Source organism: Colobus angolensis, unplaced genomic scaffold (genome assembly GCF_000951035.1).
Source record: "Colobus angolensis palliatus isolate OR3802 unplaced genomic scaffold, Cang.pa_1.0 Scaffold219, whole genome shotgun sequence".
Classification (NCBI taxonomy): Eukaryota; Metazoa; Chordata; class Mammalia; order Primates; family Cercopithecidae; genus Colobus; species Colobus angolensis.
The window spans coordinates 2,123,806-2,138,134 of record NW_012115366.1 but is presented as its reverse complement, the minus strand read 5'-3'; the positions used below and the strand labels follow the sequence as shown (position 1 = coordinate 2,138,134).

Below are 14,329 nucleotides of genomic sequence, written 5' to 3'. Positions count from 1 at the left end.
TAAGGGGGCCGGAGTGAATGTAGAATCCTTTCATTTATTCATCTATTCATGTAACGCCCATTCTTGAAGGTCTGCTCTGTGCCCTGAATACTGTCATTGCCAACAGCAAACACTTGCATGTTGTTTTATATCCTTGATTTCCAATTTCCTCTGCTGCTGGCATGACAGGGATGACATGATAGTGACCACTTGGATTGCCCTGTGCCCTCCTGGAGAAATTCTGAAACCCAGACACCAAACCTGACCCTGAAGGCACCAAGGAGAAACGCTAAACTTGGAAACAACCTTGGGAGGTACATAGCCACCCACGAGCATTTTATCCACCATTTGCTGGGCATGTGATCTTGAGCCAGACAAGTCACCTCTCTGACCTCTGATTCCTCCCTTAAAAAAATGGGCTAATTAGGTGAATGGCAAGGCCTGGCCCAGAGTAACAGCCTTACATAACAGAAATTGGTCTCTTCACCTGTCCTTTATTCTTTCCTCCCCTCACCCACAGTTCTCTGAATCCTTGCTTCAGAAGGCACACTTGACAGCCTCTGACCTACACCCTGCCCCAAGGACCATGGGACTCCTCTTCTCTGGCTGGAGAGGGCTCACAGTCTCTACTGAGGCAGCTATGGATGGCCTAGCCCTGAGAGGGAAGGTTCTGGAGACCAAAGCTGGAGCAGCTGAGGCTTGAAAGTCATGGAGAAAAACTACTAATAAGGATGGACATTAAAAGCTAGCAGATAATAGGCTGGCAAAGCATCCACCACAGGTGGCACCCTGGCTTTTGTGTGTCCTGTGTAGTCATAACCCCAGACCTTAGGTCCTGTGAAAAGAAAGCCTGGGCTGCAGCCTCAAAGGACACCCAGACACCCAGTGAGCCTATGGGGGCTGGACTCTAAAACCCATAAGGTCAGGGCCAGACATGCTAGGGCACTCTGAGCAGAAGGCCTTCAGAGTGTCTGCAATTGTGCTTCTTAGGCAAACTTAGAACAGGTCTCTTAACACCTCCACCTCTCCCCTCTCAGGATTTGAAAATTGTAGAAAAAGTATTGGTTTCCAATGTGGGCTGCAAAGAGTACTAATGGGTGGGGTGACCTTGGCAAATTATTTAACCTCACTGAGTCCCAGGACCCAGGTCTTTAAACATAGAAGTCTATTCTCTGCTTCATGGTATTTTCATCAAAGTCAATGAGATGGGGTGGGGTGGGGGTGGATTGTGCACATGGCACAGAGCTTGGCACAGGACAGATGCCCAGGAAATGTGACCAGCTTCTTCTGCAGTCAGTAAACCCTGCCACCCTCTGACCACCTCAGATTTCCCAGAAGAGGGATGATTCCTCCAGCCAACCTTAACTGAGCACTCTCAGAGCTAGAGCTATGTAGCCCTGCCCACGTGTAATGAAATAGAGAGGATGCAGGGGCATCCAGGACCTTCTCCACACTGAGAAAAGATGGTAGGACACCCACCCTCCACCCAAAGCCTCAGTAACTATTCCAGGAATCCTGCCTTGATTCTCCAAGAAAGGCGCCCAGCTCCTGTCATCTGCCAAGATCACAGGACCATAGGAGGCATGCTTTTCTCTTGCAGCTTGGCCATTTACTACCTGAACTCAGTTTCCAAAAGCCTTTCCCGAGCTAATGCCCAGCTGAGGAAGAAAATCCAAGCGGTGAGTCTGTTGGAAGTTTACCCTTCATCCTGGAGGGTAAAAAGAAATCATGTTTTTGGTTTTTGCTAATTTGCTGTGTGAGCCCAGCTGTGTTATCTAAATGGCTTTCTTCTAAACCAAATCCCAAAATATCTGTATTATAGGAAGTAGCCTTGTGAGATTCAACAGCATGCATTTATATTATTGAGGCTATTTGGTGATTTGTGACAATAATGACTTAAATGTCGAGAGGCTGCTAAAGAACAGGAGAAATTCAGTGAGTTCAACCAACGCCCATACAGAAAAAGCCAGCACCCACAACAATTCCTACAGATTCAAGTGAACATTTAAATACTAAAAGAAATGTTGTCAAAAATGACGTATTTCTTGTGCCCTTTAGCCTAAAAGATCTCCAGAGTCTCCTTCACATGTGGGAAGACTCTCTCAACATCCCAGCTGATACCCTACTTCTGACTGCTCTCTCCTGACACACACACACACACACACACACCCTAAAATTCAGACCCTAACCCTCCCTAAGCCCTGTCCTTGCTTTCTCTGTCCCTCTTCTGGAATGAATCTCATCTGTCTTGCTACTGGTCCCCCCATCCACACCTTCTTCTGTTTTTTTTTTTGTTTGTTTTTGTTTTTTAGATGGAGTCTCGCTCTGTCACCAGGCTGGAGTGCAGTGGCACGATCTCAGCTCATTGCAACCTCTGCCTCCCAGGTTCAAGTGATTCTCCTGCCTTGGCCTCCCAAATAGCTGGGACTACAGGCATGCATCACCACACTCAGCTAATTTTTGTATTTTTAGTAGAGACGGGGTTTCAACATGTCAGCCAGGATGGTCTCCATCTCTTGACCTCGTGATCCACCCGCCTCAGCCTCCCAAAGTGCTGGGATTACAGGCATGAGTCACCGTGCCAAGCCCCTTCTTCTGTTAATCTCGCTGGGCTCCTGCCCAGGTACAGAAAACCACTGAAATAGAAGATTGGAAGGGTTGCTGTCCTCTGGCCACATGTTCCTTCAATAGCTGTGTGAATCTGAGAGCCTCAGGCTGCCCTGTCCAATCAGTTGTGAGGACCAGTAACAGGCAGTTTAAGGTAGTTACCAAGAACTAAAAACAGGCCAGGCATGGTGGCTCACACCTGTAATCCCAGCACTTTGTGAGGCTGAGGCCGGTGGATCACCTGAAGTCAGGAGTTGAAGACCAGCCGGGCCAACATGGTGAACCCATTTCTACTAAAAATGCAAGAATTAGCCAGGTATGGTGGTGCACACCTGTAATCCCAGTTACTTGAGAGGTTGAGGGCCAGAGAATCGCTTGAACCCAGAAGGCAAAGGTTGCAGTGAGCCAACTTCATGCTGCTGCACTCCAGCCTGGGTAACAGAGTGAGACTCTGTCTCAAAAAAAAAAAAAAAAATCACTCTCAGCACCTCTGAGCCTCAAATACCCATTTCCTGGGCCAGGACCAACAGTTCATTATTTCCTGCAGCTCCGTGAAGTTGAGAAGAGCCACAAATCTGTGAAAGGCAAAGCCACAGCCAGAGATTCAGGGGACACACCTAAAAGCAGCTCCAAAAACGCCACCCAGCTCCAACTCACCAAGGAAGGTAAGCTGTTTGTCATGATGATTATGTTTTACAAGGCCACATGGAAAGGTGTAAAGAGCCTATGAAACAGTGTGAAATCAGACTGTTCTGGGATTGAAATCAGGATCCTAACAATTATTAGCTGATGAAGTTGGGCAGGTGAATATAGGGGTCAATCACAGCACCTGCCTCATGGGATGGTGAAGATGAGATGAAATCATGCATGTAAAGTGCCTACCAGAATTCCTGGCACAGAGAATGAGTCAATGAATACCAGCTGGCAGTAGTGCCGTCATACACCCCTTAATAACATTTGGATCAACCATAGAACACATATACAGCGGCCCCATAAGATTATAATAGAGCTGAAAAATTCCTATTGCCAAGTGACGTAACTGTCAACATTGTAGCAAAACACATTACTCATGTCTTTGTTGTGAGCTGATGTAAACAAGCCTACTGAGCTGCCAGTTATATAAAAGTCTAGGCCAGGCCCAAGCCTATAATCCCAGCACTTTGGGAGGCTGAGGCGGGCGGATCACGAGGTCAGGAGACCAAGACCACCCTGGCTGACACAGTGAAACCCCGTTTCTACTAAAAATACAAAAAATTAGCCGGGCGTGGTGGCGGGCACCTATAGTCCCAGCTGCTCGGGAGGCTGAGGCAGGAGAATGGCATGAACCCGGGAGGTGGAGCTTGCAGTGAGCTAAGATTGCACCACCGCACTCCAGCCTGGGCGACAGAGCAAGACTGCGTCTCAAAAAAAAAAAAAAAAGGTCTAGCACATACAATTATATACGGTACAGAATACTTGATAATGATAATTGTGTTACTGGCTTATGTGTTTACTATACTATACTTTAGAGTAGATTCCTTCTACTTATATAAAAAACAGTTAACTATAAAACAGCCTCGCCCGGGCGCGGTGGCTCAAGCCTGTAATCCCAGCACTTTGGGAGGCCGAGACGGGCGGATCACGAGGTCAGGAGATCGAGACCATCCTGGCTAACACTGTGAAACCCCGTCTCTACTAAAAAATACAAAAAAAAAAAAACTAGCCGGGCGAGGTGGCGGGCGCCTGTAGTCCCAGCTACTTGGGAGGCTGAGGCAGGAGAATGGCATAAACCCGGGAGGCGGAGCCTGCAGTGAGCTGAGATCCGGCCACTGCACTCCAGGCTGGGCGACAGAGCAAGACTCCGTCTCAAAAAAAAAAACAAAAAACAAAAAACAGTTTCATGCAGGTCCTTCAGGAGGCATTCCAGAAGAAGGCATTGTTATCATAGGAGATGACAGCTCCATGTGTGTTATTGCCCTTGAAGACCTTCCAGTGGGACAAGATGTGGAGGTGGAAGACAGTGATATTGATGATCCCAACTCTTTGTAGACCTAGGCTAATGTATGTGTTGTATATTAGTTTTTAACAAGAAAAATTTAAAAAATAAAAAGAAAAAAATTCTTAGTTTAAAAACAGAAAAAGCTTATCAAATAAGGATATAAAGAAAAAATATTTTTGTGCAGGTGGTCACTGTATTTGTGTTTTAAGTCAACTGTTATTATAAAAGAGACAAAATGTTTTTTAAAATTTAAAAGTTTATAAAATAGAAAAGTTACAATAAGCTAAGGTTTATTATTGAAGAAAGAAAACTTTTTTTTTTTTATTTTGAGATGGAGTCTCGCTCTGTCACCCAGGCTGGAGTGCAGTGGTGTGATCTCGGCTCACCGCAGCCTCCACCTCCAGGGCTCAAGTGATTCTCCTGCCTCAGCCTCCTGAGTAGCTGGGATTACAGGTGCCCAACACCATGCCTGGTTAATCTTTTGTATTTTTACTAGAGATAGGGTTTCACCATGTCGGCCAGGCTGGTCTTGAACTTCTGACCTCATGATCCACCCGCCTCAGGCCTCCCAAAGTGCTGGGATTACAGGCCTGAGCCACCGTGCCTGGTCTAGAAAAAATGTTTGTAAATTGAGTGTAACCTAAGTGTACAGTGTTTATAAAGTCTGCAGCAGTGACAGTGGTGTCCTAAGCTTTCACATTCACTCATCACTCACTCACTGACTCACCTGGAGCAACTTCCAGTCCTGCAAGCTCCATTCATGGTCAGTGCCCTAGACAGGTTTACCATTTGTCATCTTTCATACACTCTACCTTTTCTATGTTTAGATATACAAATATTTACCATTATGTTCCAACTGCCTAAAGTATTCAGTACAGTGAGTGTTGTGCAGGTTTACAGTCTAGGAGCAATAGGCTAAACCATATAGCCTATGTGTATAACACGCCATGCCACCTAGGTTTGGGTAAGTACATTCTATAATGGTCACACAACAAAATCACCTAATGATGCATTTCTCAGAATGTATCTGCATCTTTAAGCAATGTGTGCTATAATTTATATTCTCTGAAAAGAGAAGCACTGGAATATCTAGAATAATAGAGTGAGAAAAGTCCACATAAAAAGTTCCCAAGAAAGTATCTTGGGGCTATTGCTTCTCGGCCTTTTGGCTAAGATCAAGTGAAAATATCCTGGGGCTTCAAAGCAGAGTGATCATAGACCATCTCAAATTAGGAGTGAGGAAAGTTCAAGTTGAAACAGACCATCTCTGAGGTGATCCCATTTTCCAATCATCTCTGTTTTAAAATTAAACAGTATCTGCACGCACACACTTTAGTCTTGGATGTAAGAAGTGAATGAGATGCATAAGGAATGACTGACAGTTTAGGAATTCGAACTTTATTTTTTTGAAACAGAGTCTCACTCTATTGCCCAGGCTGGAGTGCAGTGGCGCAATCTCTGATCACTGCAATCTCTGCCTCCCAGGTTCAAGCGATTCTCCTGCTCAGCCTTCTGAGTGGCTAGGATTACAGGCACCTGCCACCATGCCTGGCTAATTTTTGTATTTTTAGCAGAGATGGGATTTCACCACGTTGACCAGGCTGGTCTCAAACTCCTGACCTCAAATGATCAGCCTCAAGTGACCCACCTCAAATGGCCTCCCAAAGTGCTGGAATTACAGGCATGAGCCACTGCCTGAACTTTTTTTTTGTACAAGCATTCCAATTTCTTAGTAACTGGAATTTTATTTATTTATTATTACTAAGTATTAGCTATAATAAAATGATACTAGCTGCTGCAACAAAGAGACCCAAAATGGCTAGTGGCTCAGACACCATAAAAGTTCACTTCTCACTCAACACAAAGTTCAAACTGGGTGTTTTCACCTGACAGCCACAAGTGCTGATATGGGGACCCTGGCTCCTTCCATCTTGTGGCTCTGCCTGCATCAAGCTAGTGCAAGGGGAAGAGCTTAGGGGACACACCTGGATGTGGTCCCATCAAAGCCTGGAACTCCAGCATCGGCCACACTTATCCACAAGGGAACCAGAGCCCATTTCTCTGTCCCAGAACAAGAGGGACTGGGTTTAGTAGAGAGCAGTCACTGTCCCTAACTTGGAGTTAGAGGAGGGGAAGGAAACAAGTTAATGAAGGATCAGAAAGTAGATCTGATTCCAAACAATTCCCACAGCCCTTCCCTTCCATCATCACATTTGACCCTGGCAGTCACCCTGCAAAGCTGCTGTTATTCTTGTCCCAATTTTATACTCTAGAAAACCTGGGATCAGAGAGTCTAGCCTAAGGTCAGGGTTCAAAATCAAGTTTTTTTTTTTGTTTTTTTTGTTTTTTTTTGAGACGGAGTCTCGCTCTGTCGCCCGGGCTGGAGTGCAGTGGCCGGATCTCTGCTCACTGCAAGCTCCGCCTCCCGGGTTTACGCCATTCTCCTGCCTCAGCCTCCCGCGTAGCTGGGACTACAGGCGCCCGCCACCTCGCCCGGCTAATTTTTTGTACAAAATCAAGTTCTCTAGCCAGCAGACCACACTCCTCCAACAGATGTGTTTATGCAAAAGCCAGGCCAAGGTGACCCCGAGACAGCTAAGCACCATCTGACAGCTCTCACATCACCAACTGGACTAAAACCTACACACACCTCAGGGCGGCTCCAGAGAGCTCCAATGCAACCTGTACAAAATCTCCCATTTCCTCTTTCTTGTCTTCGTTCATTTTCCAGAGACCACGCCTCCCTCTGCCAGCCAAAGCCAGGCCATGGACAAGAAGGCTCAGGGTCCTGGAACCTCCAATTCTGCCAGCAGGACCACGCTGCCTGCCTCTGGACACCTTCCTATATCTCGGCCCCCTGGAGTTGGACCAGATTCTGGCCACGCCCCATCTCAGACTCATCTGTGGAGGTCAGCCTCTGGGAAGAGTGCTCAGAGACCTCCGCACTGATGGCTGGGACTCCAAGGAGCCTCCAACCTGGGGCTGATCCTCAAGTTCCCCAGTTTCACACATACCAAACTGAGGTTCTCTCCCCTCTTTCCTCTCAGATACATGCTCTCTCTCCTCTCTTGGAATGCGTGAACTTTCATTCCTTCAGGCCCTTGTCAGCTACCAAAGGAGGAAGACAGTGGCTTCACCTGTCTTTTAGGGAAGCTGGAGGCATCTCTGCACTAACTGCCCTCACCAATATCTTGGTTCAGACAGCTCTGAACCCCACACTCGCAGTGGTTGACGTCGCCTCCAGATTTTGGGAGTTGGGGAAGGGCCATGACAACCCTCATAGACTTTTTCCACGGGACACAGTTTAGGACACAGGTTTCTGCCAGCTTCCCTAGCTGGGAGGCGGATGCGGAAGGGCCTACATTTCTCAATCCAGAGGAAGTGAGCTGGTTTAAATGGAAGGTCCAGGCCAGGCACAGTGGCTCACACCTGTAGCCCCAGCACTTTGAGAGGCCGAGGTGGGTGGATCGCTTGAGCCCAGGAGTTCAAGACCAGCTTGGGCAATGTGGCAAAACCCCATCTCTACAAAAAAAATTAGCCAGGCATGGTGGTACGCACCTGTCATCCCAGTTACTCAGGAAGCTGAGGCAGAAAGATCACTTGAGCCCAGGAGGCAGAAGTTGCAGTTAGCTAAGATCATGTCACTGCACTCCAGTCTGAGCAACTGTGTGAGACCCTGTCTTAACAACAACAAGAAGTCTGGCCAGGAGTGGTGGCTCACACCTGTAATCCCAACACTTTAAGAGGCTGAAGTGGGAGGCCAGGGGTTTAAGACGAGCCTGAGCAACATAGCAAGACCCTTGTCTCTACAAATAAATAAATAAATGAAAGTGAATGAAAATAAAGGTAAATGGACCAAAGACCAGTCATGGTGAGTGGGATTGGTGGGAAGACTGCTGATACCCCAGTACCCAGCCCAAGGGAAGCTCACACCATGGAGCACAAAACATGGAGTGTAGCCTCCTAACAGTGAATCACAGGAGCAACTGAGCTGCCCAGTGTCTCTTATCTTGGAAGGAAACCTGCCTTACCCAGGGCAGAAAAATCTCTTTTTTGCACCAAATTCTAAAAGGAATTTGATAACCTGATTATTGTACAAGGGACCTTGAAGATGGTTTCTTTGAAGAGTTTTGCAAAAGGTACAATGCAGAGCATTGTCTCTGGGGATTCTATGTTCACTTAGTGTCATATCATGGTTCTATGCAGAATATTTCTTAGGGGGAAGAAGCAGGGGGCCAGACCATTAAGAAGGCCTTGATGACAAGGGCAGAGCCTTGATACAGTAGGAGTCGCAGTCCAGGACTCTGCAACAGCCCAGCTATCTTGCGGACAGCACCTTCCTTTCCTCCACTCTGTGCTCCCAGACCCAGGTGAGCAGTGTGGCCTCAGGATCAAGGGACCCTCTCCCCCATGTCTCTGAGCATTCTAAAGAGAGTCTGCCACCTTAACCTCATCAGCTGTTACAGCCACCACCCAACGAGGTCCCCAGGGGTTCTCAGGAGAATCCTCCAGACCCAGAAAGTCAGGTAAAGCCCTGGTAGAGAGATGAAGAATTTTACAGCAATTTCAAAAGCTGTACAATTAAAATAATTTCTAACTTCCCTCCCAAATCCTTTCCCTTCTCAATCCAGCACCAAAACTTCACATATACGAACTGCAATGGAATAATAGGGACACGTGACCAGGAGAAACAGGATAAATTATTTCACACCAATCTATCTCCTGGCAAGGCTAACGAAGATGCTGCAATGCCTGATTTCCATGGAACCCAGGTCCAACTTCTAAATCCAAAACTGCCTGTGTGTCATATGCCTTCCCCCAAGCTAACCTACCTGAGGCCTCAATACAGGGATCCTGGCACTGTAACCCAACCACTCAGGACCAGAAGGCCCCAAGATGGCCACCACACCAACACCTGGCCTTCTGCATTAGAATGCCAAGCCCTGAGGAAGGGAACACTCTGCCTGCCTGAGCCATTGGTCCCCTAGTGATTACTGTCAGGCCTCCACTGGTTACTAATACACATAAATACCCACCACAAACACAAACAAACCATCCTGATCTGAGGAAGTGTAATTTTATGTGATGGAATGTATGTGTTATCTAATGCTGCATAACAAATTATTCCCAAAACATAACAGCCTAAAACAATAAACAATTATGTATTATTGTACGTGGTTTCTGTTCTGTGGGTTATAAATTTGGGAGTGGCTTAACCAGGCAGATGTGGTTCTGGATATTTCAGTCAAATTCTCAGCTAGGGCTACAATTATTGGAAGGTCTAACTGGGACTGAAAGATCTGCTCTCAACATGGCTCACACATGACTACTGGTAGGAGGCTTTTGTTCCTTGCTGGCTATTGATAGGGGACCGTGGTTACTCTCCATGTGGGCCTCTCCATAGAGCTGCTTGGGTGTCCTTACAACATGGCTGCTGGTTTCCCCCAGAGCAAGTGATTGGAGAGGGAGGGCAAGGAGGAAGCCCAATGCCTCTTATGACCTAGTCTCAGAAGTCACACTATCAATTCCACCACTTTTACTCATTAGAACTGAGTCACTAAGTCTGGCTCACACTGGAAGGGAAGGGAATTAGGCTTCACTTCTTGAAGGGAGGGTTATCAAAGAATTTGTGGACATATTTTAACAGAAAAGTTTCTAATTCAAATTACAAGACCTCTATCAAGAAAACTCTGGCCAGGTGTAGTGGTTCATGCTTATAATCCCAGCACTTTGGGAGGCCGAGGTGGGTGGATCACTTGAGGTCAGAAGTTTGAGACCAGCCTGGCCAACATGGTGAAACCCTGTCTCTACCAAAAATTCAAAAATCAGCTGGGTGTGGTGGTGCACACCTATAGTCCCAGCTACTCGGGAGGCTAAGGCAGGAGAATCTCCTGAACCCGGGAGGCAGAGGTTGCAGTGAGCTGAGATCATGCCACTGCACTCCAGCCTGGCAACACGGCGAGACTCCGTCTCAAAAAAAAAAAAAAAAAAAAGACTTTCAGAATCACAGAATTACACCCATTTTTGTCTTCTTTTTTACTTTTTTTTAATCCTTCAGTGGAAATTTTAATTAAAAGTGGCATTACGCCAGGCCCAGTGGCTCACGCCGGTAATCCCAACACTTTGGGATGCTGCGGAGGGCAGACACCTGAGGTAAGGAGTTCAAGACCAGCCTGACCAACATGGAGAAACCCTGTCTCTACTAAAAATACAAAATTAACTGTGCATGGTGGCTTATGCCTGTAATCCCAGCTACTCAGGAGGCTGAGGCAGGAGAATCGCTTGAATCTGGGAGGCAGAGGTTGTGGTGAGCCAAGATCGTGCCATTGCACTCCAGCCTAGGCAAAAAGAGCAAAACCCCATCTCAAAAAAAAAAAAAAAAAAAGGTGGCATTAGGTTGATAGTGCCTCCAAAACGGGAAGAAAAAGGCATATAAACAAAAATAGCACAACAAATATAAAGCATATAAGATGAAAGAAATAAACCAGACTATATCAGGAATTAGAATAAATGCAAATGGACTAAACTTCTAGATAGAAGGCAAAGACTATCTGATGGAGATTTTAAAATCCTATATGCTGTTTTCAAGAGATGCCTTTAAAACTAAGGATAGGGGACAGGCATGGTGGCTCACGCCTGTAACCCCAGCATTTTGGAGGCTGAGGCAGGTGGATCACTTGAGCCCAGGAGTTCGAGACTGTCCGGAGCCGTGAGGCCCGGAAATTGCCGCGGCTTCTGTTGCTTAAGCTCCATATCATCAGAGACAAGATGGCGTATTTCCGGGTTCTTCATTAACAACTTTTCCCGCGCGCGCCAAACTTTTTCGCGCCCAGGAAGATAATGCAGCCTACAGCGCAGGCGCAATTCCATGCCCGGGAAAAATACCAATTAATGGCGCATGCGCGATTGTAATTTGAGAAAACCCAGCCCCCGTCACCGCCCTGGCCCAACCTCTTCCCCTGCCAGCCTATATAAGGCATTGCACTGCCACCATTAAACGAGACTTGATCAGGCTATTTGTCTTGTCTCCATTTCTCGTGTTTTCTTGTCTCCTCCATTCCCACTCCCCCTTCCAGGGTCCGTTCGACTGTCCTGCAGGACGGGACAGAGACAAGCCTGGGCAACACGGTGATATCCCATTTCTACAAAAAATACAAAAATTAGCCAGTGCATGCCTGTAGTCCCAACTACTCAGAAGGCTGAGACGGGAAGGATCGCTTGAGCCCAGGAGGCAGAGGTTGCAGTGAGCCAAGACAACACCACTGCACTACAGCCTGGGTGACAGAGTGAGGGACCTTGTCTCAAAACCAAAAATAAACAAAACTAAGATAGGAACTGTATCCCTTTTGATTCCTAGGGAATAAAAACTGAAGTATAATTTTCAATGGCAAAATCACCAGGTGTGTGAGTACCATCAAATCTTCTAAGCAGGTTTGTTTTTAGAGTGTGAGGATTGCTATTAAAGACAACTGTCTGCACTGTTGTGCCAGATACGTTATCTTTCAATGTAGTAGTAGTTTGAAAAACATGAAGAAAGGCCCAAGGTCATAGTTGGGGTAGATGAGGTATATAGAGGATATAGAAAACTCTATCACTGAACTGTGTCTGGAAAATGGGCCATATAAAACCAAACTCCAAATCTGTCTGTGAAGATTCAACAAGTTGATGGAGGTAAGACTGTAACGTACCAAGCATTATGCTAAGTACTCAATAAATAACAGCTATCATCACAGGCATGGATAAGATCTAACACCCTCGGGCTCGGCGGATAAACACAACAGCACCCTGTGCCCTATAATCCTAATCAACGGCCAGGCTGCAGAAGCTGCCACGTCATCATTGCCAAAAAAGACAAGGAATGCTGGGCTAAACCACCTTCCCAAGGTGCCTTCCATTCTTCTGTGTCTTTATAAAGAAATGTTGCGTATACATGTAACTCACTGCCAAAGAATGTTGCAGGGTTTCTTTCCACTTTTGAGAAAAGAGCCCAGGAATTGCTAGAAAGCCTTTTAAATTTTATATGAGCATTTTCTCACTCACAAAATGAGTATAAAGTGCCACCCTCTTGTGGTAGTTTCATGCAATTTCCTTTCCCGAAGCTCTCCCAAGTCACTGAATTAATTAATTAATTCATTCATTCATTAATTATTTTTGAGATGGAATCTCGCTGTCACCTAGGTTGGAGTGCAGTGGAGTGATCTCGGCTCACTGCAGCCTCCAACTTCCAGGTTCAAGCGATTCTCCTGCCTCAGCCTCCCAAGTAGCCGGGATTACAGGCACCCAACACCACGTCCGGCTAATTTTTATATTTTTAGTAGAGATGCGGTGTCACCATGTTGGCTAGGCTAGTCTCGAACTCCTGGCCTCAAGTGATCCACCCACCTCGGCCTCCCAAAGTGTTGGGATTACAGGCGTGAGCCATCGTGCATGGCCTGGCACTGAAATTTAAATAGCACATTCCACTTCCATAGGTCCCTATCAGTGTTGCCAGAGTAAAAACCCTGGGCTAATGTACACCAAAATGACATAGTTAGCCATAGGCTGATCTAAATGAAAAAGGTCAGATGATATACTGTATGGTTCTTCCCAATGGGCGAAGAGTCTTATGGACAGAGAAAAAGAAATAGGCCCCATGTGCCACCTGGCTTTAAGGTGGAACCTGGAGCACATCTGGGAAACTCACAGCTCCCACTCAGCCCTGCTGTCCCCGCAGGACATTTGCTCAGTGGGAGCCCTGTGGGCAATTTGTCCTGCACATTCCCTCCAAATTAATCTCCAAACACTGCTTAATGGAAAAGCAAGAGTCTTATCAAACCCAAACCACTCATCCTGACTTTCATTCAAGGTTTCTTACATTCTAGATCCTTCAGTCTTTTGTCCAACTACTGACCAGGTTGCATTTTACACCTCTAGCAGGTTCTTCTCTTGTTTCTGGCTTTTACTTCCACCATCTTTCCATCCTCCATCTCTAAATGACCTACACACTCTTCTATGAATACCTAAATCCCTTCTTGCTATGAAGTCTACCTCAGGAACTCTGGGCCAAATTGTCTTCCAGTCAGCTTGCTACAACTGCATCTTAGCACCTGATTATATTCAGTCTCCCAGGATTACAAAGTCTCTGAAGTCAGAGGTCACGGGTTAGTACAGGTTGAGTATCCCCTATCCAAAATGCTTGGAACCAGCAAGTGTTTTGGATTTCGAATTCTTTTTTCAGATTTTAGAATATTTGCATAATACTTACCAGTTTGAGCATCCCTAATTCAAAAATCCAAAATCTAGAACACATAAGGAGCTCAAACAACTCTTTAAGGAAAAAACATAATAATCCAATTAAAAAATAGGCAAAAGATCTGGGTGCAGTGGCTCATGCCTGTAATCCCTTCACTTTAGGAGGCCAAGGCAGGCAGATCACCTGAGGTCAGGAGTTTGAGACCAGGCTGGCCAACATGGTGAACCCCATCTCTACTAAAAATACAAAAATCAGCCAGGAGCGGTGGCTCACATCTGTAATCCCAGCACTTTGAGAGGCTGAGGTGGGTAGATCACGAGGTCAGGAGTTTGAGACTAGCCTGGCCAACACAGTGAAACCCTGTCTCTACTAAAAATACAAAAATTAGCCGGTGTGGTGCCGGTGCCTGTAATCCCAGCTACTCAGGAGGCTGAATCCGGGAGGTGGAGGCTGCAGTAGGCCAAGATGGCACCACTGCACTCCAGCCTGGGTGACAAACCAAGACTCTGTCTCAGAAAAAAAAAAAAAAAATA

General features: G+C 46.3%; 1 protein-coding gene across 1 annotated transcript in view; it reads left to right on the top strand.

Moving 5' to 3' along the window:
• The window catches only part of TMC2 (transmembrane channel-like 2), a 110,240-nt gene extending 102,294 nt beyond the window's left edge, over positions 1-7,946 (top strand). Inside the window, exons 18-20 of the mRNA XM_011943351.1 lie at positions 1,580-1,658; positions 3,134-3,251; positions 7,296-7,946. Of these exons, the coding sequence (XP_011798741.1) occupies positions 1,580-1,658; positions 3,134-3,251; positions 7,296-7,513 (415 nt within the window). The 3' untranslated portion in view covers positions 7,514-7,946. The remainder of the gene's footprint in view (positions 1-1,579; positions 1,659-3,133; positions 3,252-7,295) is intronic.
• Positions 7,947-14,329: the final 6,383 nt, after the last annotated feature.